At 50.8% G+C, this 27,448-nt stretch overlaps 1 protein-coding gene across 4 annotated transcripts in view; it reads right to left on the reverse strand.

Annotated features, from left to right (window-relative positions):
• LOC146813442 (ovostatin-like) overlaps positions 1–27,448 on the reverse strand; it is a 261,286-nt gene that overhangs the window by 159,535 nt on the left and 74,303 nt on the right. For all 4 annotated transcript variants that reach the window (XM_085620204.1, XM_085620203.1, XM_085620202.1 and 1 more), the window contains exons 3-8: positions 17,753–17,897; positions 12,555–12,607; positions 10,062–10,082; positions 5,653–5,821; positions 4,167–4,251; positions 909–1,035 (exon numbers count right to left, since the gene is read on the reverse strand). In XM_085620204.1, the coding sequence (XP_085476330.1) occupies positions 909–1,035; positions 4,167–4,251; positions 5,653–5,821; positions 10,062–10,082; positions 12,555–12,607; positions 17,753–17,897 (600 nt within the window). The remainder of the gene's footprint in view (positions 1–908; positions 1,036–4,166; positions 4,252–5,652; positions 5,822–10,061; positions 10,083–12,554; positions 12,608–17,752; positions 17,898–27,448) is intronic.

Genomic DNA, 27,448 nt, shown 5'->3' on the forward strand with positions numbered 1-27,448 from the left:
AGGTGCAGATAACAGATCCAGAACCCGCTCCACCACCGACCCAGAACCGGCTCCACCGCCGACCCAGAACCCGCTCCACCTCCGACCCAAAACCCGCTCCACCGCCGACCCAAAACCCGCCGACCCAAAACCTGCCGACCCAAAACCCGCTCCACCGCCAACCAAGAACCCGCTCTAACGCCGACCCAAAACCCGCCGACCCAGAACCCGCTCCACCGCCGACCCAAAACCGGCAGACACAGATCCCCACTCCACCGCAGACCCAGATCCCCGCTCCACCGCAGACACAGAACCCCGCTCCACCGCAGACACAGAACCCCGCTCCACCGCAGACACAGAACCCCGCTCCACCGCAGACACAGATCCCCGCTCCACCGCAGACACAGATCCCCGCTCCACCGCAGACACAGATCCCCGCTCCACCGCAGACACAGATCCCCGCTCCACCGCCGACCCAAAACCGGCAGACACAGATCCCCGCTCCACCGCAGACACAGATCCCCGCTCCACCGCAGACCCAAAACCGGCAGACACAGATCCCCGCTCCACCGCAGACACAGATCCCCGCTCCACCACAGACACAGATCCCCGCTCCACCACAGACACAGATCCCCGCTCCACCACAGACACAGATCCCCGCTCCACCACAGACACAGATCCCCGCTCCACCACAGACACAGATCCACGCTCCACCACAGACACAGATCCACGCTCCACCACAGACACAGATCCACGCTCCACCACAGACACAGATCCACGCTCCACCACAGACACAGATCCACGCTCCACCTTGGTTCGTGATACCGCTCACTGCAGAAGCCAAGTGTCCCTGGGTTCTCTTCCAAGTGCCAGTCTGCACTGAAAACTATCACAAGAAGGGCTGACCCACTGCTCAGGAGACCACTCACCACTCCTTCGATGACCTCGCAGATTCCGCCAGCGGCCAGGTTGCACGTCTGCTCCGGTTTCCAGGAATTGGGCTTCCTGCAGACGGTCAGTTTGACCTTTCCAACCAGGGGCTGGCCAAAAGTGTAGCTGTAATAAAGGTGAAGAGGGTTTAGACTGGACAATCATATGCACAAGAGCACACGCGCAAGCATTCATTCTTAGAGCTGCAGTAACAAACGGTAGTCTGCAAATAAATCCGGATTACAAATTGTGCGGTAATCCCGCAATTTGTCACCCCAAGTGGTACGGGTATGCCCAGACGTGGGTCCTGTGCTCACTGCACCACTGGATTCAAGCTATCCTGGCTGATGAGGATTGATACCCCGAAACAGGACCCAGGATGCTTGGTTCCGGTCCAGGGAGTACCTGGGCTTGCAGTTCAGGCTGGACTGTTCCCATGGGGCACAGGGTCAAGACATATGCATATGGCTGGGTTTAAACTGGAATAGCATGGGGAGGAAAATAACGATGGATTTAGGCAGAGATCTGACATGGGGTGAGTATTTGACATTGTTCAGCATTACAGCCAACAATTGTTTTTTTGCAATTTGTACCTGGACTAATTTACCCAGGTAAATCCTGGCAAGGGTATGTGTGGGGAAAATGGTGCAGATTCCAAGTTTTGCTGCAACACCAGCGTGGACAGCATGAAAATGAGCAGCGACCAGTGTGTAGCATGTTTGTGCAGGTTTAAACATGTGGGTAAACCATACGTGAAACATGCGGTTAAACCACAGAAATGAAGCAGTCGCAACACTTAAGTGAATAGATACTACAGCATCTTGGCGTAAAGTCAGGGCCACACTACAACCAGCAAAAGACTAATACAACCAAGGAAAGGCACCAGAACCTCGCGTGGTAATGTTGCCATCAGCATGGAGTGAAAGACTGAGGGTAAGGGAATGAGTGTCACTGGTAGGAAGGAGCCTGGGACTAATGAAAGCGCCCAGAAGCTCTACTTGAGGTGCAGCTAAGAGCTGGAGTCCGGCAGGAGAGCAGCGGGAGCGGTCCTTCGATGATGGGTGGTCAGGGGCGCGTGCCCTCATGGCCCCCCCAGAAGGACCCGAACTGGTTAGTGAGGCAGCTGGCAGGCTCAGTCTGAATGTGTGATCTAGCATCAAGAAGATGGGCCTCAAGGCACTCAGGGTGAATCGCTGTAATGTCGGAGTAATTTGAGCACGTAGATGGGGACCCCTGCTCAGGGGGACGATAGTTACTCTGTGGGTCCCATTCTCTCCACACGGACCCATGGAGCCTTCCCTGCACCCAGAGGGGGCTTCAGGGGGCAGGGATAGGTTCCTCCATCTCTAGCGGATGTGCCCCGGGTACCACCATGGCCAATTGGCCAATGAAGGCTCATGACAAGGTGGGTAGCAGGCCTCTTTCCAATAACAGGAGGGATGGAGGGAGACGTACTGTTCACCCCTGGTGGAGAACAATCCTGCCTTGGTGAGACAAGGGAGGTTCAGTGGAGGCAGGTGCCGGTGCTCTTCAGTGCCTGCGGAGTGACCCACCGCCACGAGGAAGAGCCATGGTTACCCAGAAGCCTCGAGGGCCCGCGGGCATCGGACTGATGCTTGGGGTATTGTATGTGGGGTGCCCTGTGCTGCAGGGTGCATCTGGGTACCGGCAATGTCTGAAGCTGCCCCTAGCCAACATGCAAGGAATGTCAGTGAGGTTTATGCACACCCTAGGTTTACAGTCTACCTCCTAGTAGGCCTCTGTCAGCAGGGAGGTAGAACCGAAGCGGATTTCTGACCACCCTGCCCAAAGTGCATTTTAAGGAACCAGCCCTGTCTCTCCGAGTCTCTCCCCAAACCCTAAGCGCCCTCCTCATGTGGGCCGCCCTTACATACTGGGAGAGGATGTGGTGCACTGCACCAGGGTGGGCTGAGCAGGTGAGCTCTGGCATTTCTTTGAAGCTGCCACAGCAACGAGGCGAAGGAAGGTTCTTAACTTGATTTAGAGTTCAGAGGTAACTGGAAATCAGGCAACTTCTGTGGACAAGTCTTACTGAGGATGGTTTTAAATGCTCTCAAAGCACTACCCTGCACCCAGCTGCTTTTTATTTTGGAATAGACTCGATAGATTGCCAATTAATTTGTAATGTTCCTGCATTTAGGTTTGTGGACTTCTTTCCTTTGCACATTGTCTTCCTGCCACAACACCCTGCGTCCTCATTCGTCATGCTGCTTGTAACTCATGTCTTCTTTCTACAATTGTAAGGGTTTATAAGTACCCTCACAATAAAGATAATTATTATTTTCTAAGAGGTGGACTACTCTGGGTGCGCCCTCCCCCCACAAGGCCACCCCTCGAACAGAGGGGGTTCAGCTTTCGGCCTCTGCTTCTTGCATGGACTTTCTTCATAATATGAAGATTTTCAGCCCCTGAGGGAGAGCAGTACAGGAGAGAGCGGAGCTGGCAGAGAGGAACATTAAAAGTCCTCTGCACAAGGAGGCGGCGGCGGTTGGGAACAGACGGACATGGCGACCGAGGTTAGTAAGGAGTCAGGTCTTACAATAGGGGCTATAGGATCGTCTCCCCTCCTCCCCATACACACCCTTCATTTTACCTGCTTATGCAAGCAGCCATGCTCTACTGTCCAAAGATCTGACAGTGGGCTTTAAAGGGAACCACATTTGGACATTCTGCCCCCCCTCAACTTCCAGTATCTCGTATCTGCGTGCCAGCTCCCCCAGGGACAGTCCTCCTGTCCAGCTTGCCAGAGTCCACCGCCCTCTGCTGCCTTCGGGTTGTACCTTCACTGCTCGTTTCCTGCCTTGTTTTCTGTTCACTTCTGACCTTTATTTTGCCTCTTTCTGCTCATGTCTTCCCTCTTACTGCCGTGTCCCTCCTCCCTCCACCCCGCAGTCCTTCAAAGACACTGATAACTCAAGACCCAGCTCTAGGGAGATGTTGCATCCACAGCGCCCAGATACTCCTAGGGGTAACAGTGCTGCGCTATATAAATGCTGATGGTTTGAAAGTCAGAAGAAGCAGATTCCTTGCTCAACCAGCGCTAACATTGACATGCACCAAATGTTGGCCAGTGTGTGGTCGGTTGAGGCCCATGGTGGTGGCCAGTGAGATCGCATACATCTTTTAATCAGTGGATTTATAGGAGCCCAACCTGGCCCGGGATCAGTTCTGGTGGTTTCAAGGTTTTACTTATGGGTTTCCACCACGTTGGAGCCATTGTCCGATACTGTACGTACCTTCCAGAGACGCTCAGAGGTAAACTTTCAGCAATGAAGGATGCGGATTGTGGGGCCTCCATTTTAACAGAGAACTTGGGTGGAACTAAGGAAAAAAAATAAAAACAGACGCACATTACCAACATATACATTGACGTGCCAAGCTGTAAAATGTAGCAACAAAACTTGCAGTCCCGAGAGCGATGTCCACTTTACCCAGCAACCACAGATTGCCCAACCCCTCTCCCACACTACACCCAGCCAATCTCTGCAGAAAAGTTTGGCTTTATTCCTATATTGGTTTGTGCCACTCCCACCACGATGCACTATCACCAGTGATAAAAGGAACCCCCCCCCCGCCCCTTGTTCTCAAGGAAGTCCCTCGATGGACCCATGCAGCCCCCACACTTTGCTCACCCCCCCCCCCCCCCGCCCAGCCTGCACCAATGCGTGCCATATGGTGTCCAAACCCCCAGCATTTCTAGGAGGCTCAAATGTTCTGCCAAAAAGTGTGACCTGGATATTGACCGTCATGTGATATTATCCAAGCGAACATGCAAACTCAGCTGTGCTGAAAACCTACAAACATGCCAGTTTGGGAAACCCATGCAAACTGTACACGATAGCCCATTACCAATGCCCAGAAACAAAGAAAGCAAGAGGAGAACGCCTTGCAGACGGGTGACTCACCCTACACAACACCTACCTAGTCTTTCACTTCAAAGAACTCGTTGAAAGGACACTTCTCGTACTCACTCCAAAAGACCAGTAAACGCGATGCTTACCATACTCTTACTTGGGAGGACTCGTAGATGTGACACTAACTGAACCATTTCACCTCTGAGGACTTGTAGACCTTACATTTGTTGTACCCTTTCAATTAGGAGTTCTCGTAGATATGAGCTATTGTACTCATTCACTTCCAAGGACTTGCAGGTGCGACACATACTATACTCACATTTCTAAGGACCTGTAGAATGGACTCTTACCGTTCTCTCAATTCCAAGGATTCATAGATGTGACTCTTACCGTACTCTCTCAATTCCAAGGATTCATAGATGTGACTCTTACCGTACTCTCTCAATTCCAAGGATTCATAGATGTGACTCTTACCGTACTCTCTCAATTCCAAGGATTCATAGATGTGACTCTTACCGTACTCTCTCAATTCCAAGGATTCATAGATGTGACTCTTACCGTACTCTCTCAATTCCAAGGATTCATAGATGTGACTCTTACCGTACTCTCAATTCCAAGGATTCATAGATGTGACTCTTACCGTACTCTCAATTCCAAGGATTCATAGATGTGACTCTTAACGTACTCTCACTTCAAAGGATGTGTAGACGTGACTCTCCATATTCTCACTTCAAAGGACACGTAGACGGGACTCTTACCACACTGTCTCTTCGAAGGACTTGTCTCTTACCACACTGTCACTTCGAAGGATGTGTAGACGGGACTCTTACCACACTGTCACTTCGAAGGATGTGTCGGCGTGACTTACCATATTCTTGGACTTCGAAGGAGGAGTAGGTGGATTCCCCGGACACAGTATCGGCCTGGATCTGGTAATACCCAAGCTGAGGTTCATCAATAATCTTGTATTCGAAGGATGCGTAGCTGTTCGTAGTCTCCACATTACGCTGCTGCATGAGACGGTTTCCAGAGGGGTCCTATAGACACGAGGGAAAGTATGAGAAAGGGCTTACACTATGTCAGAGGTGAAAGGAGAATATAGAATAGCACATAAATGAGAGTTACTCAAATGATAATAAAACATTTGAGGAAGGAGCGCTGGAAGTAGAGAAAAGAAGCAATGACAACTCATAGTTAGACACTGGAGACCAGATTCGCAAGGTCACACGCAAGTTCAATTTACTCCTGCTACAGCCGGTCTGATCTTCAAACCGGTCTTTCACCTGGAAAAGGATCTGCTGACATGAAGATTAGGCTAGTAGATCTTTGGTGGGCAGGGGATGGGTGTTGTGGCAGGAGGGCCGCAGAAAGCTTGATAACACCACAGGACACAGTATTCCCAGGGATGTAATGATCTACAAAGATTCGAGAATGTGAACAAACAAGTCAGATGTTCACTCCGGGCATGGGTGGAGTGAGCGCCTTTGCAGGGCGGGGATGGGTTCGGATTCCACAAATGTTAGGGAGGAAGAGGAAAAAAATATTAAGGAGTGTACCTTCCTCTTGTAGAGCAAAGAAGTTAGTAAAGCAGATCATACTTGCTCAGGGGGATTTGTTCTTGTGGAAAATCGAATCGCAGAAGACTTTCGGTAGTTGGCGGGCGGGGCAAAGTGGTTACATTTCCAGCTGTAAAAGGGATATTGGAGTTTTCCTTGTGCACTGGGTTTGGGAGCCTTATGGCTGACCCCGTTTCAAGAACCCTCACTGCTGTGACAGTTTGTTCTGCATAAGCCTAGCATCATGTACATTCATGAAGCAGGACAGGTTCATGTAGGGAACCAGTGGGGCACTGGTGCGTCACAAATGTTTCAAAGTTTCTATGGGGCAGTGGGGGTGAACCCCAACACCCAGGGACAAAGTAAGGCTTGTCTGACAGTACTAAAGTATAGAAACAGTTAGTTGGTGCCCATAGAAGCCCATCGATTTATGGGGAAGTTGTGATTTAAAATGCCCTATTTTAAACATTTTATTTCAGAATTGAAAATTTGAAGACAAACCCACATTTCCCTAGAGAGTCAGGCTTCCTGGTGCAGTGTGTGGGAGGCAGGTAGGCCCCACCATTTTCAACGTTCACTAGCTGCAAGTGTCCCTGGCTTATGAAAGATGGACCTTGTCATGATCGCCGGGTATCCAAGGCAATATCACAAAAAGTGCCCTGGTGGGCAGCAAATATGTGCCGCACTCCATGTAACCCGGGGTCAAGGACTCATGCAAATCGGTACACTTTGCGTTTGTGCACGTGCCATGATATAACATAACGTGCATTTGTAAGTGTGCATTCACCCAGAAGGGTATCTTGGTGCTGAATAACAGATGTTTGTTACCCAACTTGATGGTACTCATTTCATTGACTTGAGAAGGATCACAGGCAGAGTGGACCTGCCAGGACTTGATCCTGTGACCATGATGTCAAACACAGACCCCTACAGTGGATGCATTAGCCCAGTAAGGCACCAGATGAGTGCAGATGCAAAGAACCTGTCAAGAGGTGGGTACTAGTGTGCCAAATAGGTGGTGGGCAGTCAGTGCACAGCACGCTAGTGAGCTCTTTGGGAGGGAGAGGACACAGTGGATGCCAGGGACACCCCTGTAATTTCCCTAGGAGGGAGGGGTATGGTAATGCACTGTACCCAACAGTAGGGGGCGCCTTTTCCTCTCTCTTCCAATTGAGCCTAGTCCGTCTCTAGTAAAAGGTGCACCTGCCTTTCATAACCGCTCTCCGAAGCGAATGCACGAACTGCCAGAGTTCAACCCTACGCTCAGGGCAGTGCATTTCTTTTTTGGTAATGAAGTGCACGGTCCTAGTCTTCGCCAGGAACACCCAATTAAGTAATTCAGGTCCTCATATGTGTCTTTATCATTAACAAGAATATCAGATTTTGAACGGGTGTTCACACCAGTTGTCATTTTTTTAAGACTAGACTGCTGTCAAATGAGTACAAAGTATGCCATTATGTTATTTAATACGGTTTTTAGGTGTAGCCTAGGCAGCGCTTGCTCGGTCTTGGAGATATGCCGTATTCAGTATATGGCATTAAGCTCCGCCCATCTTTACAATTGGCTCCTCTTCTTTGTAAAGGATGGGTTTTGATTAGTCAGTAGGCTTAGTAGTGGCGTAACGAAACTTGAGGGAGCCCATCTGCAAAGTGCATGAAAGGGGCCTCCTCCAACCACACTCAGGAGCTCTGCTGACAGGGTACTGGGCTGGAGGCCCCCCCCTGGGGCTACTGCGGGGGCCTGTGTTATACCCCTGCGCCTTAGTACCTTCCTCTCCTGTTACCTCCTATAAGGACAGCCCCTCTTAGATGTGTCCTTACTCTGTAGCTTTCATTAGCCGTTTGAGAGAACCATTTGCTTAATGTACATAGCACATATGGGACACCAGTTTTAGCAATGGCCGCCGCTTCTGGTTTCTATTTGCAGCACGCCATGTGTGCTTTCACAATGGCTACCCAGATTCATTTTTGTTACCAATGGCTGTGGTGTTTGATATTTTCACAAAGCGTGGCTCGCCTGAATTCCACCTTTGCGGACACAATAACCAAGTAGGAGCGTGCGGTAGCAGTGCGAGGAGGCGACAGCAGTTGCGCAAGGACATGGAGGGCACACTGGGCGGCTCTGGACGCTGGATCTTCTCCACGCCATCCCTGCAGGGCAGGTGCAGCTCTTGGGAAGCTTCAGGCTGCTCACAAGGTGAGTGCCACTCTGGCTGGCGTCTTTTGTACTGTACCATCACAGACTGACAGGACGCTTCAAACCTCCCATTAGAAACCAGTCAATGAGGGTCTCCTGAACCTGCACAGCTGTGGTTTAGGAAAGACCTCTACATAGTTTGTGTGAAGAGGGAAATGAGCATTTTGCCTCACTGCAGACTCCAATTTACATGTTTATTGTCGAACTCCATGAGAGCGCATGTTAATCTAGCAAGCAGTCGCCCTTCCTCCCGTGTCCTTACTTGCAGCCGCCTCCTACACCGAGGCTGCTTCAACTCGCCCACTGCCCCCATCAATGCACTCCAAAGGCTTGCATCTTCCAAAGGCGTCAAATATTTAATTGAAGTTACTCACAAGAATGAGACAAGAGCGCGTGCGTGTATATGTGCGGGTGAACGCCTCCATGCATGTGTGTCTGAGTGTGCACATGTGCGTAGTGTATGTAGGAGTGCCTGCATATGTGTGCTTGTATATGTGTGTAAATGTAGATCCTCTTGTTAATGCTGCATGTGCAGGCTTGCTTATGTGCACGTCTGTGCGCGTGTCTGTATGTGCTCATCGGTGCATGCATGTGTGCATGAGTGCGTGTACGTATGCTTTTGTGGTTGCATCGATCTGTGTATACGGCTGCAGGTGGCTGGGTTTCCAAAGGTGTGCCTTGTCTGTGTATGCTTGTTTCTTTGCATCTGTGCTTCCACGTTTGTGTGTCTGTGCATCTATGTTCATGTTGAAGGTTTTTCTTTTTATTGTTCATAAAAGGCCCAGGGGGTGGGTGAGAGCGCTTTACTAAGAACAAGATCTGTGACAACTACTGGCTGGGGAAGGATTAACCTCATTAGTACCAGTTTAGTACTGGACCTCAACAATCCGCAACTGTACGGTGGCAGATTCAGCTTTGGAGAGACCATGCCAGTGCCCGGCACCGCGGGTCAGGCTTTTTTGCTTTCCTTTGAGCTCCGATGCGTTTGTTGTTATCGGAGATTATGGATTATGTGTCATGTTTGTGAAATACAGAGTCCTGTTTGAAATGATCTGGCTTCATGAGCACATCATTCCATTGTTGTTACTTTTTTTCCAGCCAGCATGTTACTCTCGTCTCCGCTCCCTCATAACCTGTTCCCCATGGTCTGGTGCTCCAGCGCCTCAGGGTCATATGAATGGCAATAGCGCTATGCAAATATCATCACTCCACTGCATACAGAAGACAGTAAAAAACATTGTCATTTCAACAGCAAGAGCTCCAGCCTTCACAAATGCGAGGCCTATTGCATTGCAAATGCTTGTTTGATTACACCGTGAATTAACGAATGAACCATATCCAGGCACATATACACAGGGATAGAGGCGCTCGTGCCCAGAGCCCCCTATCCACACTCTAGACCCCCAAGTGAAGGCCTCACTGCAGGAGGTGGTTTCACAGCCTCAACGTGGGCACCCCACCATCACAGACCATCTCCCTGGAGGTGTTCACACCAATACAAGTGAGGGAAGAATAAAAACTTACACGCAATTCCACCATGGAGAACTGGAAGAGAAAAGAGAAACATTCAGTTTAGCAACCCATGAAGGAGGCATACCTAAAAAAGACAGGATTGCTGAAAAATGAGAGACCTCATTCAAGAGGCAAACAACGGTCACTCTATTAAGCATCATATAAGAGTCACCAGCTCTTAAATATGGTTTAGCAGTGGTCATTTTTATACCAAGTACTGATGAAGGTTAACGGGAGATTGATGCCCCACCCCTAAAGAGAACTCCCTGGCCCCAAACACCCCTGGCCCCAAACAACCCTGGCCCCAAACACCCCCTCGCTTAAACACACTCTTACTCACATGCATGCACACAACATGCATTTAAAAAAAGATTCATTCGTTCATGTCCGTAATAGTGAAGAATAAAATATTATTCACCATTAGTGGAATAAAAACTTTACGGAAACAAGGAAAGTGGTGCCGCAACAGACATCCAGAAGGAGCCCTTATAATCCCGGCACTGATTTTGCCACTGAGAGGCCAGGGGTCGCAAAGGCAGTGCCAGGGGTCGCAAGGAGCAAGCCGGGGGGGGGGGGGGGGGGCGCAGCTCCATCCCCTAAATGACACCGATGGGTTAATTGCTTAGAACATTTTGCTGGAGAAGGTCCTGAGTAGGGTTAGGGGATGACCATACTGAGGAGGGTGCGATGGGATCTCCATGAGAGACCTTACAAAGGATGGGTGTGGGGTCTTGTCTTCATAGGCGGGGGCTTTGAGGGCAGGTCCTTGGTAGGGCTATGAGAGGAGGCACAACGGATCTCCATGAGAGACCTTACAAAGGATGGATGTGGGGTCTTGTCTTCATAGGCGGGGGCTTTGAGGACAGGTCCTTGGTAGGCCTATGAGAGGAGCGCAACGGATCTCCATGAGAGACCTTACAAAGGATGGATGTGGGGTCTTGTCTTCATAGGCGGGGGCTTTGAGGACAGGTCCTTGGTAGGCCTATGAGAGGAGCGCAACGGATCTCCATGAGAGACCTTACAAAGGATGGATGTGGGGTCTCCATAGGCAATGGTCTGGAGGGAACCAAAGATGTTGGGGAGCTCAGCGTGTAATAGGAGGTCACATCCTGTCCACCCGGGCGGGGGGGGGGGGGGGAGCGAGGGCATATTATAGAGTGCCAGGTACATGGTGATGTGGGATGGGCTGTACCTTCCTGGTGAAGCAGTGATTAAGGTCATTGCACCGGTGGTCTGTGTGGGACCAGCCGGACAGGAGGCTCCAGGCTGCTCCGCATTTACTTCCTTGAGGACCAGGTGAGCGCAATAGACCAAGTCACGAGCCCTGCGCCTGTCCAGTTGGGAAGTAAAGTACATTAAATATTTCACTAAACATTTGTTATGTCCCGTTGATGTTTCAAGCACCCAAGTGGCAGGTGAGAAGAGACACTGGACAAGAACCTGCCAGGTGTGCAGGCTCCAAAGGGAGCCTTTTGGGCAACTGTGCAATCGTTTCAAAAAGGCATCTTGCCCAACGGATTATTAGAAGTGGTTACATTTAGTCTCCATTACTTTTCTCACAAGGAATAGGGTAGGGTGGGATCAGCCATCACGGGCCAACAAGGTCATTGCTGTACCCCAAAATATAAGCACAAACCTCTAAACACGTCCACTGACCCTGCAAGAGAGCACCAGCATTCAGGAGTAAAACCACACAAGTGTCCAAGGAGACAGTGGGTGGCTCCAAAATGGAGGCTGTCTGGCCTTCTGCTCTGAATGCCTCTCACCCGACTGTTTACACAGAGACCATCGTTAGAGGCTCTTTTCTGGGTACCGAACCGCAGTCTCAAGTGACAGTGGTTCTTGGCATCCTGACTGCTGTGGCTGCAGCTCAAGATGTGCTTTCCCTCGCTTTGAACTCTGCTTTACCTCACTTTGAACTCTGCTCCTGAAATGGAGCCATCTTGTCCCAGTCTCTGGTACCAGCCAACCCTCAAGAGACATCCACAGGGGATGCTGAATCTTGCTTTCATTTCCCAGTCAGAGCAGAAAGGTTCTCACACTCGCAAATTACACCTCACTCCACTCCCCCATTACTACTCACCAGGGGTGTCCAAGATAAAGGTACTTACAATAACATAACGTGTATTTGTAAAGAGCACGTTCACTCAAGGGTATCTTGACGCTGAACAGGTGTTTGTTACCCAACTCAACGGTACTCGTTTGATCGACCTCAGAAGAATGATAGGCTGAGTGGACCAGCTGGGATTTGAACCTGTGACCATGAAGTTGAACATACCCCCCCTCCGGTGAACACATTGGTCCACTCAGCCACCAGTCTAGGCTAGGTCACATCCAAGGGCTCTAAACCGAACTAAACTTACACTGGCAGTAGTTATCCTGAAAATCTGGCATAGATCCAGCCCTCCTAGACCCATCATGGACACCCCTGCGCTACACAAGTAGTATCACACCAACAACGGGAATAAAAACCCCCTTGGCTTAGGCTGGGGATCTCAGACTCACCGTTTCTTTAATCGGAAATAAAGTGCCGTTCAAACAAATGACACGAAATTTCACTGTGGAGAGAAAACAGAAAAAGGTTTAAAGGGAATTCACCAGGATAGCGCCTAGAACAACTGCACCGCACTGCATATTTACGATACAAAGCTAGGACCAGTGTCACCGGACAGAACATTCCCAAAAAAGGGTCACCACTCCCTGGTGGACGGACCCACAGTAAACAGAACGAACAGGCTTCACCTGTGAGGAATCTGAGTCGATGGAACAAACAACCAGTGGGGTGTCAGAGTGGGGTGTCAGAGGAGTGACATAACCACCAGGGAGCTATAGTAAAGGGGTGAAAGGTATGGCTTTGCAAACAAAAGCTCTAAACCGTTGTAGGCTTTGAGTGGATAGTTGAGACTACGATAATATGGGGACCTGATTCAAAGGGGCCCCTGCAATCGCGGCGGAAGCCCCGCAGTCGTAGGGGTGCCTCCGCACTGGCAGCGGAAGCCCCACAGTCGTAGGGGAGCCTCCGCACTCGTGGTGGAAGCCCCGCAGTCGTAGGGGAGCCCCTGCACTCGCGGCGGAAGCCCCGCAGTCCTTAGGGAGTCCCCGCACTGGCAGCGGAAGCCCCGCAGTCCTAGGGAAGTCCCGGCACTGGCAGCGGAAGCCCCACAGTCCTAGGGGAGTCCGCGCACTGGCAGCGGAAGCCCCGCTGTCCTAGGGGAGTCCCCGCACTGGCAGCGGAAGCCCTGCAGTCCTAGGGGAGTCCCCGCACTGGCAGCGGAAGCCCCGCAGTCCTAGGGGAGCCCACGCACTCGCAGCGGAAGCACTGCAGTCCTAGGGGAGCCCCCGCACTCGCAGCGGAAGCCCCGCAGTCGTAGGGGAGCCCCCGCACTGGCGGCGGAAGCCCCGCTGTCGTAGGGGAGCCCCCGCACTGGTGGCAGAAACCCCGCAGTCGTAGTGGAGTCTTCGCACTTCTGCAGAGATCCCCACCCTGGATGCGGAGCCTCCCCCTACAACTGTCAGGCCTTCACCACGAGTGCCCTTTGTGGATCAGGCTCTGTGCGTTTCCTAGGTCTGGCCTAGAGAAAAGTTTTGCAGCCTCACGTAAACCATTTCATAAATAATAATAATGTACAGTCCTCTTCATCCATTGTTCTGTTGTGCCATTCACATTTTGCTTCCACCCATCATGATGCGCGTCAGCGATGGACGCCATTTATCCGATCACGTGCACACTTCTGCCCCTATAGAAGCGCACTTCAGAGGCAGTGCCGAGTGCACAGTACTTCATTTTGTAAATGATTCTATTTGGGTGTTTGCATTTATTAACACTTTATTTTTCCTTGTGTGGTTCATCGTCATGTTCCAGTTCCAGAGATTCAACGCCAATAGAACCTTTAGGAATAATATTTTCATGGTGATGTGCATTAAAATTAAAAATGGTTCTACGCCTGGTCTAAGTTCGCCTGCCAGCTAGGGACCACCCAGACTGAACAGTGTAATTTAAATTTTTATTGCAAGCACAGATCCACTACTTTAGGGGGGACGGAGGGTTTCTAGGTTCGCTTTTGAGGCATATGCTGGCAATACTATACCCACTGCACCAGCTTGCCAGAACTACTGCTTGGCTGATGCCCGTTTCTAGTAAGGTCAGAGCAGCAGGCAGCGCGAGGTCTCGCCTTGTGCTGTGAAGCACATAGTCAGCATACCATTAGTTCTTATTGTCACTCATTTGCTTAGCTTCTCTTCTCTCTTCCCTGAAGCATGGCCCAAGCACGTGTTTTTCCCCCTCATCTTTGTCATCCACTTTCTTTTATTATGTAAGAGTTTCAGGATTATTCCTGGACGTGCAATGTGCTTTCTTACTTCCAACACAGTCACAGCCTTCTCATTTATGCTGCTTCCCCCCTTTTGGCTGTCTCTATTGATGCTTTAGTTACTTACACCCACAACTGTACTACTCTACGCCATGGGGTTTATACTTTTTGAAAAGCTGCTGTAAGGTCCAGGAGATGGTGTGGTGTTTAGGGTCACGTGTGGGTGACACGATTACTTGTTTGCTTACTTTATGCATCTTCCATGGTTATTCAAGTGCCGCATAAAGCAAGTAATGAATTGAAAAGCTGGGACTCTGTAGAGTATCAGAGGAATTCCTGAGATCCAGGGCTGGTGTCACTGACAGTCAGTTTCCAGACAGGAGGGTAGAAGCTGTCGTTCAGCCCCGGCACCAAAGCCTGCCGGGCGAGTAGCCCTTCAGCAGCAGACTGGAAGGGACAACCTTGAAGTGCAGACCAGTGTGGAAGCAAAGTAGGAGGAAACCAGAGTGCTGGAAGGGGTCTCGCTGCACCCCTAGTCATGCTTCAAACACTATTTTCTTGCTGTGACAATAAACGAGAGTGCAAGCGCATCGGCAGGCTCCAGACTGTTGCCGACACCAGAAATGCTGCGCAGATCCTGTCTACAAGTAGAGGATTATGGAAGCCCTGAAGGTGGGCCCTTCCCTGGTTTGGGAGGAGTCTTCCGCTTTGGGTCCATTCTCCTGCTGGAATCTGAAGTCCACCGACTGGTCACATTTTACGCGAAGCTCCCAATATTTGGGCAGGAGGGGACCTCGCTGCCAGTATACGAAGGAGACTTCTGTACCTCTCAACCCTTGGGACCTTGCTGCCAGTATGCGAAGGCGACTCCTGCACCTCAACCCTTGGAACCTCGCTGCCAGTATGCTGAGGCGACCCCTGCACCTCAACCCCTGGGACCTCGCTGCCAGTATGCGAAGGCGACTCCTGCACCTCTCAACCCTTGGAACCTCGCTGCCAGTATGCTGAGGCGACCCCTGCACCTCAACCCTTGTGACCTCGCTGCCAGTATGCGAAGGAGACTCTTGCACCTCTCAACCCTTGGGACCTCACTGCCAGTATGCTGAGGCGACCCCTGCACCTCAACCCCTGGGACCTCGCTGCCAGTATGCGAAGGCGACTCATGCACCTCTCAACCCTTGGGACCTCGCTGCCAGTATGCGAAGGCGACTCCTGCACCTCTCAACCCTTGGAACCTCGCTGCCAGTATGCTGAGGCGACCCCTGCACCTCAACCCTTGGGACCTCGCTGCCAGTATGCGAAGGCGACTCCTGCACCTCTCAACCCTTGGAACCTCGCTGCCAGTATGCGAAGGAGACTCCTGCACCTCTCAACCCTTGGGACCTCGCTGCCAGTATGCGAAGGCGACTCCTGCACCTCTCAACCCTTGGAACCTCGCTGCCAGTATGCTAAGGAGACTCCTGCACCTCTCAACCCTTGGGACCTCACTGCCAGTATGCTGAGGCGACCCCTGCACCTCTCAAACCTTGGGACCTCGCTGCCAGTATGCTAAGGCGACTCCTGCACCTCAACCCTTGGGACCTCGCTGCCAGTATGCGAAGGAGACTCCTGCACCTCTCAACCCTTGGGACCTCGCTGCCAGTATGCTGAGGCGACCCCTGCACCTCAACCCCTGGGACCTCGCTGCCAGTATGCTGAGGCGACCCCTGCACCTCAACCCCTGGGACCTCGCTGCCAGTATGCTGAGGCGACCCCTGCACCTCAACCCTTGGGACCTCGCTGCCAGTATGCTAAGGAGACTCCTGCACCTCTCAACCCTTGGGACCTCACTGCCAGTATGCTAAGGCGACTCCTGCACCTCTCAACCCTTGGGACCTCGCTGCCAGTATGCGAAGGAGACTCCTGCACCTCTCAACCCTTGGGCCTCGCTGCCAGTATGCGAAGGCGACTCCTGCACCTCTCAACCCTTGGAACCTCGCTGCCAGTATGCTGAGGCGACCCCTGCACCTCAACCCTTGTGACCTCGCTGCCAGTATGCAAAGGCGACTCCTGTACCTCTCAACCCTTGGGACCTCGCTGCCAGTATGCAAAGGCGACTCCTGTACCTCTCAACCCTTGGGACCTCGCTGCCAGTATGCAAAGGCGACCCCTGCACCTCTCAACCCTTGGGACCTCGCTGCCAGTATGCTGAGGCGACCCCTGCACCTCAACCCTTGGGACCTCGCTGCCAGTATGCAAAGGAGACTCCTGTACCTCTCAACCCTTGGGACCTCGCTGCCAGTATGCGAAGGAGACTCCTGCACCTCTCAACCCTTGGGACCTCACTGCCAGTATGCTAAGGCGACTCCTGCGCCTCAACCCTTGGGACCTCGCTGCCAGTATGCTAAGACGACCCCTGCACCTCAACCCTTGGGACCTCGCTGCCAGTATGCTAAGGCGACTCCTGCGCCTCAACCCTTGGGACCTCTCTGCCAGTATGCTAAGGCGACTCCTGCGCCTCAACCCTTGGGACCTCGCTGCCAGTATGCTGAGGCGACCCCTGCACCTCAACCCTTGGGACCTCGCTGCCAGTATGCAAAGGAGACTCCTGCACCTCTCAACCCTTGGGACCTCGCTGCCAGTATGCTGAGGCGACCCCTGCACCTCAACCCTTAGGACCTCGCTGCCAGTATGCGAAGGCGACTCCTGTACCTCTCAACCCTTGGGACCTCGCTACCAGTATGCTAAGGCGACCCTTGCACCTCAACCCTTGGGACCTCGCTGCCAGTATGCGAAGGAGACTCCTGTACCTCTCAACCCTTGCTCAGACATTGGGAATCCTTTGGGTTTTGGCAGGGCTACGGTGGAGGTTGCAGGTAACCAGTGAATGTGGGATTGTAGAACGAGTTTACGGGCCACCAACCCAATGGTCCGCTTACGCTGCACCCATGACAGACTTCGAAGTCCACGTGCTTAGGACTATTTTTCCTCTCTTAACTACAATGCAACCTGTGCCTATGGGCACTTTCCTTTGTGGGTTACTTTGTTTAGCTTTATTAAAGTGCTTCTCTTATTGGACAATCCTTATTCTATGCTATTAATAACTTAAACGTAGGCCTCTGATACCCAACACTACCTGCTTGAGAGGACGTGGACTGCGAACCCCATTATGGGGAGGGTTTTGTGCTGAAACTGTGCCTGGTGCTCAGTTTGGAGGCCCTAGGACAGCAGTGGTTATGTTAATCTCATTTGATAAAGCGCAACGAATCCTACCCGGAGGTATATATCGTCGCTAAAATGCCTCGGGCGCCTCAGTTGCAGTCATGTAGCCCCAGTGGCCCCTGAACAGGTTCTAACAAATGCCTTGTAAGATGAAGATGTGGTGGTGAGGAACCACAGCTTGCCCACTCTTACCTGTGTCGCTAGCCTTGTAGAAGGGCTTGTCATTCTCCACGGCGCAAACGTTTCCAACATTGCTGACCACTACACTCTTCCGCTCCTTGCGATCGTCGGCCGTGACGGTCACATAGGCGAGGTCTGCCTTTTCTGTAGGTGGAATCTGCAAGGACACAGAAGAGAATGCTGCGAGTGAGAGCCATGAAGAGAACTTTAACCCCCCTTTCAATTTCTGAAGCCACATGGGCCCAGATGTGCAAAGCTTTTTTGAAGTCACTAACAGCCCGATTTGCAGAATTGGGCTCTTGTACATTAAAAAATGCATTTTTGCGGACACAAAGGCCCAATTTGCGATTTGGTATCCTATTACCAAATCTCAAATTGGTTTGCAATTCAGTATTGGAAGGCATGCGTTAGGGGCACCCCTTCCTAATAACGACTCGCAGTGGTATGTGTGAATGTTTTAAAACCGAAACGTGATCACAAAAAATTTGCATTTTACCACCAACTGAAAGATGGTGGGAAGGACTCCCTAAGGGAGCCTCTTCGTGAAGGTTATTGAAAACATTATTTAAGAACAGGTAGTGGTCCAAGGGACCACTGCCTACTCTTAAATAAGCACTGGTAAATGCATTGGATTTCGCTATGTGATTAATAAGCAGTTTTTTTGTTTCAAGTTGTAGCTTGCTGAGTAGTTGTACAAAATAAGTTCCAGAAAGTCTGTTAGTGTTATGACTGTTTATGTACAAAAAGGCTCTATATTGTGATGTGACGTGTGGTATAGTGTGGGTAAGTAATAGCAACATTTAAAAATAAAAAAGCGAAAGAGGGAAATAGAATTAATTGATGTAATAGCAATAATATGGGTTTAGAGTTGTTCTGACTACTGTTGGGCCCGGTGCCACTGCACCATTCAAATCATGACCCTATTGCCTGTAAGGTAACTGCACTTGTGACTGCCTGCTTAGTAATCAAATATCACAATATTTGGTATTTAATGGGGCTCCTAGAGCTTTGGGCCCCAGTGTCACTGCACCTGCTGCGCCATTCAAATCATGACCCTAGTGCCTGCTAGATGAATGCAATTGTGACGGTCTTGCTTAGTAGACAAATTTAGCAATATGGGTTTAGTGGGGTCCCTAGAGCTTTTGGCCAAAGTGCCACTGCACCAGTCAAATTAAGTCCCCTGTTAACTGCAAGGTAACTGCAATTGTGACTGCCTGTTTAGTAGTCAAATATAGCAATAGTAGGTGTTTAGAGGAGTTCTGATAAAGTTTTGGCACAGTGCCACTGCACCGTTCAAATCATGACCCTAGTACCTGCAAGGTAACTGCACTTGTTGCTGCTTGTTTAGTAGTAAAATATAACATATCTCTGGTAGATTAACTTTATTTTAATATGCAATGTTTATTAGAACTTGATCATAATTACCAAATAGATTACGTTAGGGGGAAATAAAAATCCGATAATGCTTACAAAGTGTAAAGAAAGGTACTGAGGCATAAATAGAAAATGCCACAAAGTTCCAAGGCTAAAGCATCTGCTTTACACAACTAAGTAATAAAAAGCAAACATTCCACCATACGGTTAGAAGCTGACTGCCTTTTCCGTACGCAGAGATCTTATCTTGACAGTGAATGGGGCTTAAACAGTGTGAGCAGCTTTAGTAGAAATATTGTAAATGCGTGCAGCCAGGGGGAAGTTCTAAATTTTTTTTAAATAAAAAATTTAAGAGCCTCTATACAAAAGAGAATGAACATGGTAATGGGAACTGATAAGAGCTCCCTCTTAAGATATATTGAGTACATGAGACTTCACAAGCGCTACTTAAAAATTAAAAGCAAATTTGACTTTGAAACGCATCCCATTTTCCTTTAGGGAAATGGGCTGCATTTTAAAACATTGCTTTATTTAAAAGCAATCACAGACATGGTGGTATGATAACCCTAGCAAGCCACCATCTGAGATTTTAGCGATTCCCAATGGGTCAAACTGAGACCTACCTCATGAATATGAATGAAATAGGTCTATGTGCATGCAACCCACTGGGAATCGCTTAATGTGTGATACACATTTGTAGATCGCGGTTTGCGATCACCAAATAGCAAAAAGCTGCTATTTGGCAATTGCAAACCCACAGCTACGTACATATGGCCCATGATCTCTTATTCTTTTAGCATCGAAGCATGACTTCCTAGCACGAGCCTCCCAATTTAACGGGACTTCACACTTCCCTCAATAAAAAATAGGGTTTAAAAAAAAAAAAAAAAAAGGATTCTTTGATTGCAGAAAGACACAAAACATTCACACAACCTGACATAGGTCATACATGTATGCACATATTCAGACTGAGCAACACATATACGGAGACTTGTAACCCCTACAGACACCCATGCACACAGAGCACTAGACATGCAGAACATCTTGCAGGTGACATGTAATGTTGGGGTTATAAATGCTTAGTGGCCCTGTATGGCTCTTGTGAAAGGAGAGCAGGTAGGAGGGAACGGGGGGGATGCAAGGAGGAACCTTGGGAATGGAAGGGTCACTACAAAGGGCGGTAGTGCGTAGCCAGCATTAGCAGTGTGGATGCAGGTGACGAGTAGAGAGGAGGAGAGGGAAGGAGGTGACACTCTAGGGTGGGAGGAGGAATGACAGAGTTAACAGCTAGGCCACATGGTTCTTGAGATGACAGGGAAGCCAAGAGCCAGACATCCATCTGTACAAACCAACATATAGAGCCCAGAATACAACAAACATACAGCCACATATGAAGTCACACACACAACATACCTTAAGGGGGCCCCCAAAGAACAAGGAGATGCATGGACTGAGCGAGGAATGGACGTTGGAAGGACAGAATCCAGCCATTCAGAGAGAAGGTAAAGAGGCTATGCTCCAGGGGAGGGACAAACACAAGAGGGGCAAGGAAAGCAGCAAGCAAATCAGAGTGACAATGGATGCAACCATAAGCAACGGGCTGTAAGACTGGAGACTCTTGGTTAGCAAACAATAGGTCTTTTGCAAGCAGAGAGCTTACCTGAGACTACACCTAAACCCACTGCTCTCCACATGGAACTGGTTAGCAACATTTTGCCTGCTTTTAGCATTTGTGCTTTCAAAGAAAATCATTTTATTATATGCGACAAGACAAAACAAGCATTTGCAATGCAATCGGTCTCGCCTTTTGGACCTTATATGTATTTAGCAATGGAGCACATTAGCCTGGGTGCTGAAATATCTACTGTTCATTAACATGGAGGGAAAGTAAGCACCAAACTGGGTGACACGCCAGGTTCGGTAAGACATGAAGAGAAATAATGCCTGTCAGCTGGAAATGGTATAGTCCAAAGCTATGTTTTGAATATAAAATCAGGGCAGTCGGTGGTCATATCACTGAAAATACAAGATTTGGAAAAAATTATATGGTCTACGGGTGCTCGTGGAAGACAATTTCTATTGACTGGAATCTAGAGAATGCTAAAGTGATTCTGGTAGTTTACTGACCTTTGCTGGTTATTTTCTATCAAGGAAGTTAAATAGAGGCAGTTGCCAGGAAAAAAAAGCAGAAAGCAATTCTGGTTTCTTTACTGACCTCTGCTGGTCGTTTTCTATCAAAGTTAAATAGAGGCAGTTGAACAGAAAAAAAGTCCCTAAGCGGAAGTAGACAAGTCCTAGGGCTGATCTCCAGAGCCCACAAAGTACATACACATAAGTATATATTAAACTATATAAGTATATACTAAAGTATATACACAAGAGGTCTTGAATGCTCGACCTAAAAAGGAAACGCTGAACACATTCTCTGTAATTCCTTTACTGTGCACTGGAATAGGAGCCTGTGTATTTCCTCCAAGGGAGGAACATCACAGGGCTGCACCCCCTCCCTCCCATCAAGTGGCATGCCTCCCCTCCTATCACAGGGCCGGCAGGGCCTGCAAATCCCATCAAGGGGCATGCCGCCCCCTCCCTCCCACCATCACAGGGCCGGTTGGGCCTGCAACCCCCCCCCCCCAATCACAGGGCCTGCCTTTCAGTGCTGTGCCCATCACAAGGCCTGTCCCTCACTACCGTGCATATCACAGTGTGCGGCACTTACACTAGTGTCCACTTCTGATTGCACAGGCGCCCTCGCCAGTGTGCATGTCAGGTCTTTCAAGTTTATCAGAGCCTACACCCTTGGTGCTGTGCACACGTGTATGGCACGCTCACCCCGGTGCATGTCACATATTCTATGCACATCATTGGACCTACACCCTCCATGCTGCGCACACCAGAGGGTCTGGCCCTCCCACTATGTGTACACCAATGGGCACCGGTGCCCTCACCTGTGTGCATGTATAGAATCCAAGCGGCAACCCTCAAGTGGAGCGCACAAACCCTCCCAGGAAGAACGCAGAAATTCTTCCTCCCTCCCTACTCCTCGCTCCCCAAGAACATCACCTGCGTGCACCTCAAGGCTCAGCTCAACCCTCTTCAACACATACATGACCCCACCCTCCCACGGCCAACATCGTCAAAAGCCACGGACTCATCTCCTACGCCAACACCACCCAACTCATCCTCTCCAACAATCCAAGAACCAAAGACAAGTTCCAAAGATGCATGAAAGACATTGCCAACTGCCTCAAACTCAACACCGACAAGACAGAAGTACTCATCTTCAGGAAAGGCATCTTCAGGAAAGGCAAGGTCACACATGAACAACGAATGGTGGCCTCCAGAGCTGGACCCTACCCTGATACCCACCGGACATGCCCACAACCTCGGCATCATCCTCGACAGCCAGCCATCTGTGAAGGTCAGTGTTGTCCCCTCCCCTTGCTTCCTCACCCTCTGAATGCTCAGGAAGGTTTTCAGATGTCTCCCAACCAACACTAAGCGACTGTCACACAGGCTCTCGTCAGTAGTAAACTGGACTACGGCAACTCACTCTACATAGGATTAACAGCTCATTTCAGGAAGAAACTCCAGACGATCCTGAACACAGTGGCAAGACCTCCCCAGATGGATGCACATCACCCCTCACCTCAGGTGACCAGTCATGACGAGATGCCAGTACAAACTACTCCCTCATGCATACAAGGTATTACACAACAAAGGATCAGAGTACCTCAGCCAACCCCTGACCTTTCACTAGCCCACCCAGAAACTTAGATTTAGAGCCCTGGTGCCCTGCCAGTGTGCACGTTACAGCGCCCCGGTGCAAGTGTGCACGAGGCTGTACCCCTTTCCCACATTAAAGTACACACCACATATCTGGCACTCACCACTACACATCACAGGGTTTGACCCTCTCACAAACATGCACGGATGAGCACGGATGAGGACACCCTGTGACGTGCGATGTCCTCACCAGTGTGCACATCACACATCACAGGGTGTGCACATCATAGGGCCCCAGTGCCAGGGTGCACCAGGCAGGGCCTTCTGCCCACATTAAAATGCACAGCACTGGGTCTGACGCACTCACCACAGTACACGTCACAAGGTGTGCACGTCTCAATCACTCGGTGCACATCACAGGGCCTACACCCTCAGTACTGTGCACACCACAGGAACTGGCCCTTTCAGCCATGCATGGGTGCCCTAGCCAGTGAGCACTAGGCAGGTCCTTCTGCCCACATTAATGAGAACAGCACAGGGTCTGACGCTCTCACCACCGTGAATGGCACAGTGTGTGCACGGCACGTCTTCTATGCACATCACTGGACTTACACCCTCGGTGCTGTGCACACCACAGGGTCTGGTCCCCAGGGTGTGCACGTCCCAGGGTGTGCATATCCCAGGGTGTGCACGTCCCATGTCTGGCACTCAAACCACTGTCCAAGTCACAGGGTGTTAACATCACAGGGTCTGGGGAGTGCGCTGGGGTCTCGGATATCCCCAGTCAAGCAGCAATATGAGGCTGCCTGTAGCACACGCAGTGTGCCCACACAAGAGGGCGGCCACCCTAGTGCCACATTCGGCCCAGCAACAGGTCTAGTGGTGGGGCCCTCTGAGAGTCCCAAGTCCGGTGCTGGCCATGTGTCACTTCCGGAGCATTGGAGGGTGGAGACAAGGCAATTACACGTGCCCCCGCCCATGTGGCTACCCTTTTGTGCCTTCTGGTCATGCCATCTCCCTCCGTACTGCATACACCGCGTGTTGGCTGGGGTGTGTAGCTAGGGGAGGAACGTTAACTTGTTAATTTGTGTTGCAGGCGGGGTTGCAGGGCGATCTGGAGGCTGAATGGTACATAGTGGGTACCCTCTTCAGGAGCACAATAGGGGTGCCTATGTCAGACAACCCCAGGAGTCTTTACGGCAGGACCCTGGAGGAAAGAGACGGTGCCCCGCTAGTCCTTCGGGCGGTTGTAAGCATGAGCAACCGGGGGCTTGTCTGGACACGTTCCCCCCCTAAAAAGGCGTGAGTAAAGGGATGGACTGGTGGTCCACATATATGGGAGCACCCATTGGGTTGGCCACGGTGCAGTTGGCTCAGGCGGGCAGGCCAGCTTAGGTCAGTCACCGCCGCCTGCCCTTGGATCGCCCATAAGTTAACCCACCACATTGGCATACTCCTTGTATGAAATAAACCTGCAGCAACATGTTTCCCAACAAACTTAGCATGTGCATCAATCAAACACAAGACATGTCCTTCATGTTGGGTGAGTTGCCTGTATTGGCACCACTAAACCTACGGCATCAGGTGACAAAATGACCCGGATTTAGAAGACCGAGCGGGCATTTTCTTCCCCTCTTTGCAGACGCGGCGGTGAAAGAGGATTTTGTTGAAAGAGGAAACTAAACAAACAACTTGAGGTCCGCGGAGGGCCTCAGCATTGCCTCACCTCGCGCCCGGGTGCCGCCTTTCATGGCCAGGCTGATGCTGAGAGCAAACAGGACAGGGCTGTGTACACGGCACACAGCAGCAGCTGCTGGCCCTGCGACGCGGGTGCAGCGCACCGGGCCACGCCTGCGCAGAGGAGGGGGCCGTGTGATCTCTGCACACGTCCTGCTGCCCGGGGCTCCACCGTGTGTGCCATGCATGTAGAGCGTCGTGCGTGGGGCACCGGAGAGAACACTACCGCATCTGGTTACATCCACCCCCGGCCACCGCCCCCAGCTCGGCGGCGCAATCCCGGTTTTAATTCAAGGGCGTGGTCCACGTACCCACATGCCCTCAGAGTATTTCCCTTTCCCAGATGTGTAGTTTTATTTTTCCAATCAATAGTGGAGTCTCGCATAGCGCCTACTGTGAACGGAGTCCCTTTTAAGAGTCGGGGTGAGCTCAGAGTGTGGATGGGAGATCACGACTGGCCACGACTGAGCTCTGGGTGAGGCTGAAGGGAGGGTGAGTTACGCAGTGTGGGGAAAGGTATTCTAGCTTCGAGCTCATCCAATCCTTGGCCTCTTTGCGGAACGCCCAGAACAATGGTTATGTGAGGACCAGTTGTACGTTCCATTCTATGGTGAAGTTTATGAAGACAGTCAGTACACAACGTCTGGAATATGAACAGCCGCAACGGAAAAGAAAGTGCAGGATCATGGGTTGAAGTGCGTGCAAAAACCAAGAGTAAAAGGGACGTGATGAAGAGGAAGACGAAGACACGACACCTGCAGATGGAAGGACTCCAGTAACAGATGTGTGGGGAAAAAAAAAATGTAAGTGACCAGCAGAGGGAGGGAAACTGACGTGAAGATACGAGAAGGCGTTGCTCATTCATTTGAAAGTGAAGAGAATCAGTGCTAAAGAGAGCTGGCAAAGTCCATAGGTAGGACTTTTAATGGGTGTTAATTAATGTGCCTGGAAGCACCAACAGACACTCAAACACTGGTCTGGTGGCACACTGCACCAAGCCCTGGATTCTGGTTCGTTTGAGGCCACGCCCATAATTACATAACCCTCACATGAAGAATTCCTAGTAGGGCTTCTCTGGCCACGCCCCTCCGACACCCCATACCTTGAGTATGCCTAGGAGGGGAGTCACCCTGCCCGCTACCAGACACATTGCAAAGAGCTGGGCGTGATCCCCAGGTTAATAGAGCAGCAAGTCAGCCTGACATCAATAAGGGGATAGGAGGGAGCAGGGCACAAGTCCTAAAAAAAGAAGTGGGGGGACGCTGTCACCGGAAGTGACGTCACAACAGGAATCTCATGAAAAGAAGTGGGGGGACGCTGTCACCGGAAGTGACGTCACAACAGGAATCTCATGAGTATTCATATGCCTTTAGATGACGGGGCATTTCACAGCACTGCTACCCCTGGTCTGTTCCTCGATGTCCTTTGCAACCCCCCCACTCCCCCGAGGGGGTGCCCCAGTTGCACAACGAAGTGCTCAAAAGTGCACAAGATACAGAAGGACACACATTCCAAGCTTAACCGCCAACGCCTGCTCGCTCCGCCTCCCAATCACTCCAGCCTGCACACACCACCGGTGCCTCTTAAAGTCTCCAATTACAAATATTAGCATATCTTTGGTAATTTACGGGAAACTTCCCTCCCACCCGGGCTCTCTGCTCACACAATGCTGTCCAGCTTTTGGGCAGGGGGGACGGCGTCCACCCGGAAAAACCTGGTAAAATAAGTGGGGGGACGCCGTCCACCCGCGTGGTACCCCGACTCGAGCCCTGGGAGGGAGTTAGTTCAGTGGGGCGGGGGGCGGGGGTCACACAGTGACTCATATCAAGCAGAACAGGAAGTCTCGCTTAGTGGCCGGATGTCTGAATGCACCAGTATCAACCACACCTGGCTGGACAGCCTACGGCATCACCCGCCAAGTGAGTGGTATCAGCTGGCACGGGAGACATCACATGGGCATATGAGGCAGCACTGGGCCATATAGGGCAGTACCAACCTCACACCTAGAAACCGTTGCTGGTTTGTGTACAGCGAGGGATATTCAACATGAGGACGAGCCAGTGTCACCCCCGGGATGAGTATTCCATAGCCAATTTGACAATGTTGCGCTTCCACGGTTTTAGGTCTCACCTAGGCAGCGCATGAGCGGTCTCTTCGAGACGAGAGGGTGGTGGGAGCACGCTGCTTCACGTCTCCGCGTCATTACCTCAAGGCATCTTGGTCAGGGTAGTTCTTTCTTCTTCGCACAGGACAAAGTTCAAAATTTCACTTGGCTTAATTCCATATTGCATTCAGCATATCCCTAGACACGTGTTTCTGGATTTCTCTGTCATCAGTAGGGAAAAGTTCAGAGGTTGCTTTGACGTGCTGCCGCTTATTTTATCAGGCATAATTCCGCTCATGGCATGCAGGCGCTCCCGAGCTCGTCAGCTCAAGGCGGCTCAAGGGAGCCTTTTAAAGTGTGAGAGGGTGGTGGGAGCACGCTGCTTCACGTCTCCGCGTCATTACCTCTTCGAGACATGTAGGCAGCGCATGAGCGGTCTCTTCGAGACATGCTGTATCTAGTCTGTGGGCTCACAGCCCGCCCATCGCTTTAAAATTTATTGCTTTGCATGTCCTTCGCAAAGGCTTGCTTCTCGGTGGTCAATGTAGGTTATATGTCCCTCTTTGTGTGTCAACCCCTCCCATGGAGCACGCCCTTATTACTGTAGGCTTGCCCTTTTGTGCATTTAGATTTGATCAAGCGCACTATTTTTCGAATTTGGTTTCTGCCCAGGCTTCCAAAAAGTCACGTAATGGGAGTTAGTTTGCCCTACTGCTAATAAACGTACTTCTATCTGCATTGTTTTCTTTGTTTCCATTTCACCATGG

Source organism: Triturus cristatus, chromosome 7 (assembly GCF_964204655.1).
Source record: "Triturus cristatus chromosome 7, aTriCri1.1, whole genome shotgun sequence".
Classification (NCBI taxonomy): Eukaryota; Metazoa; Chordata; class Amphibia; order Caudata; family Salamandridae; genus Triturus; species Triturus cristatus.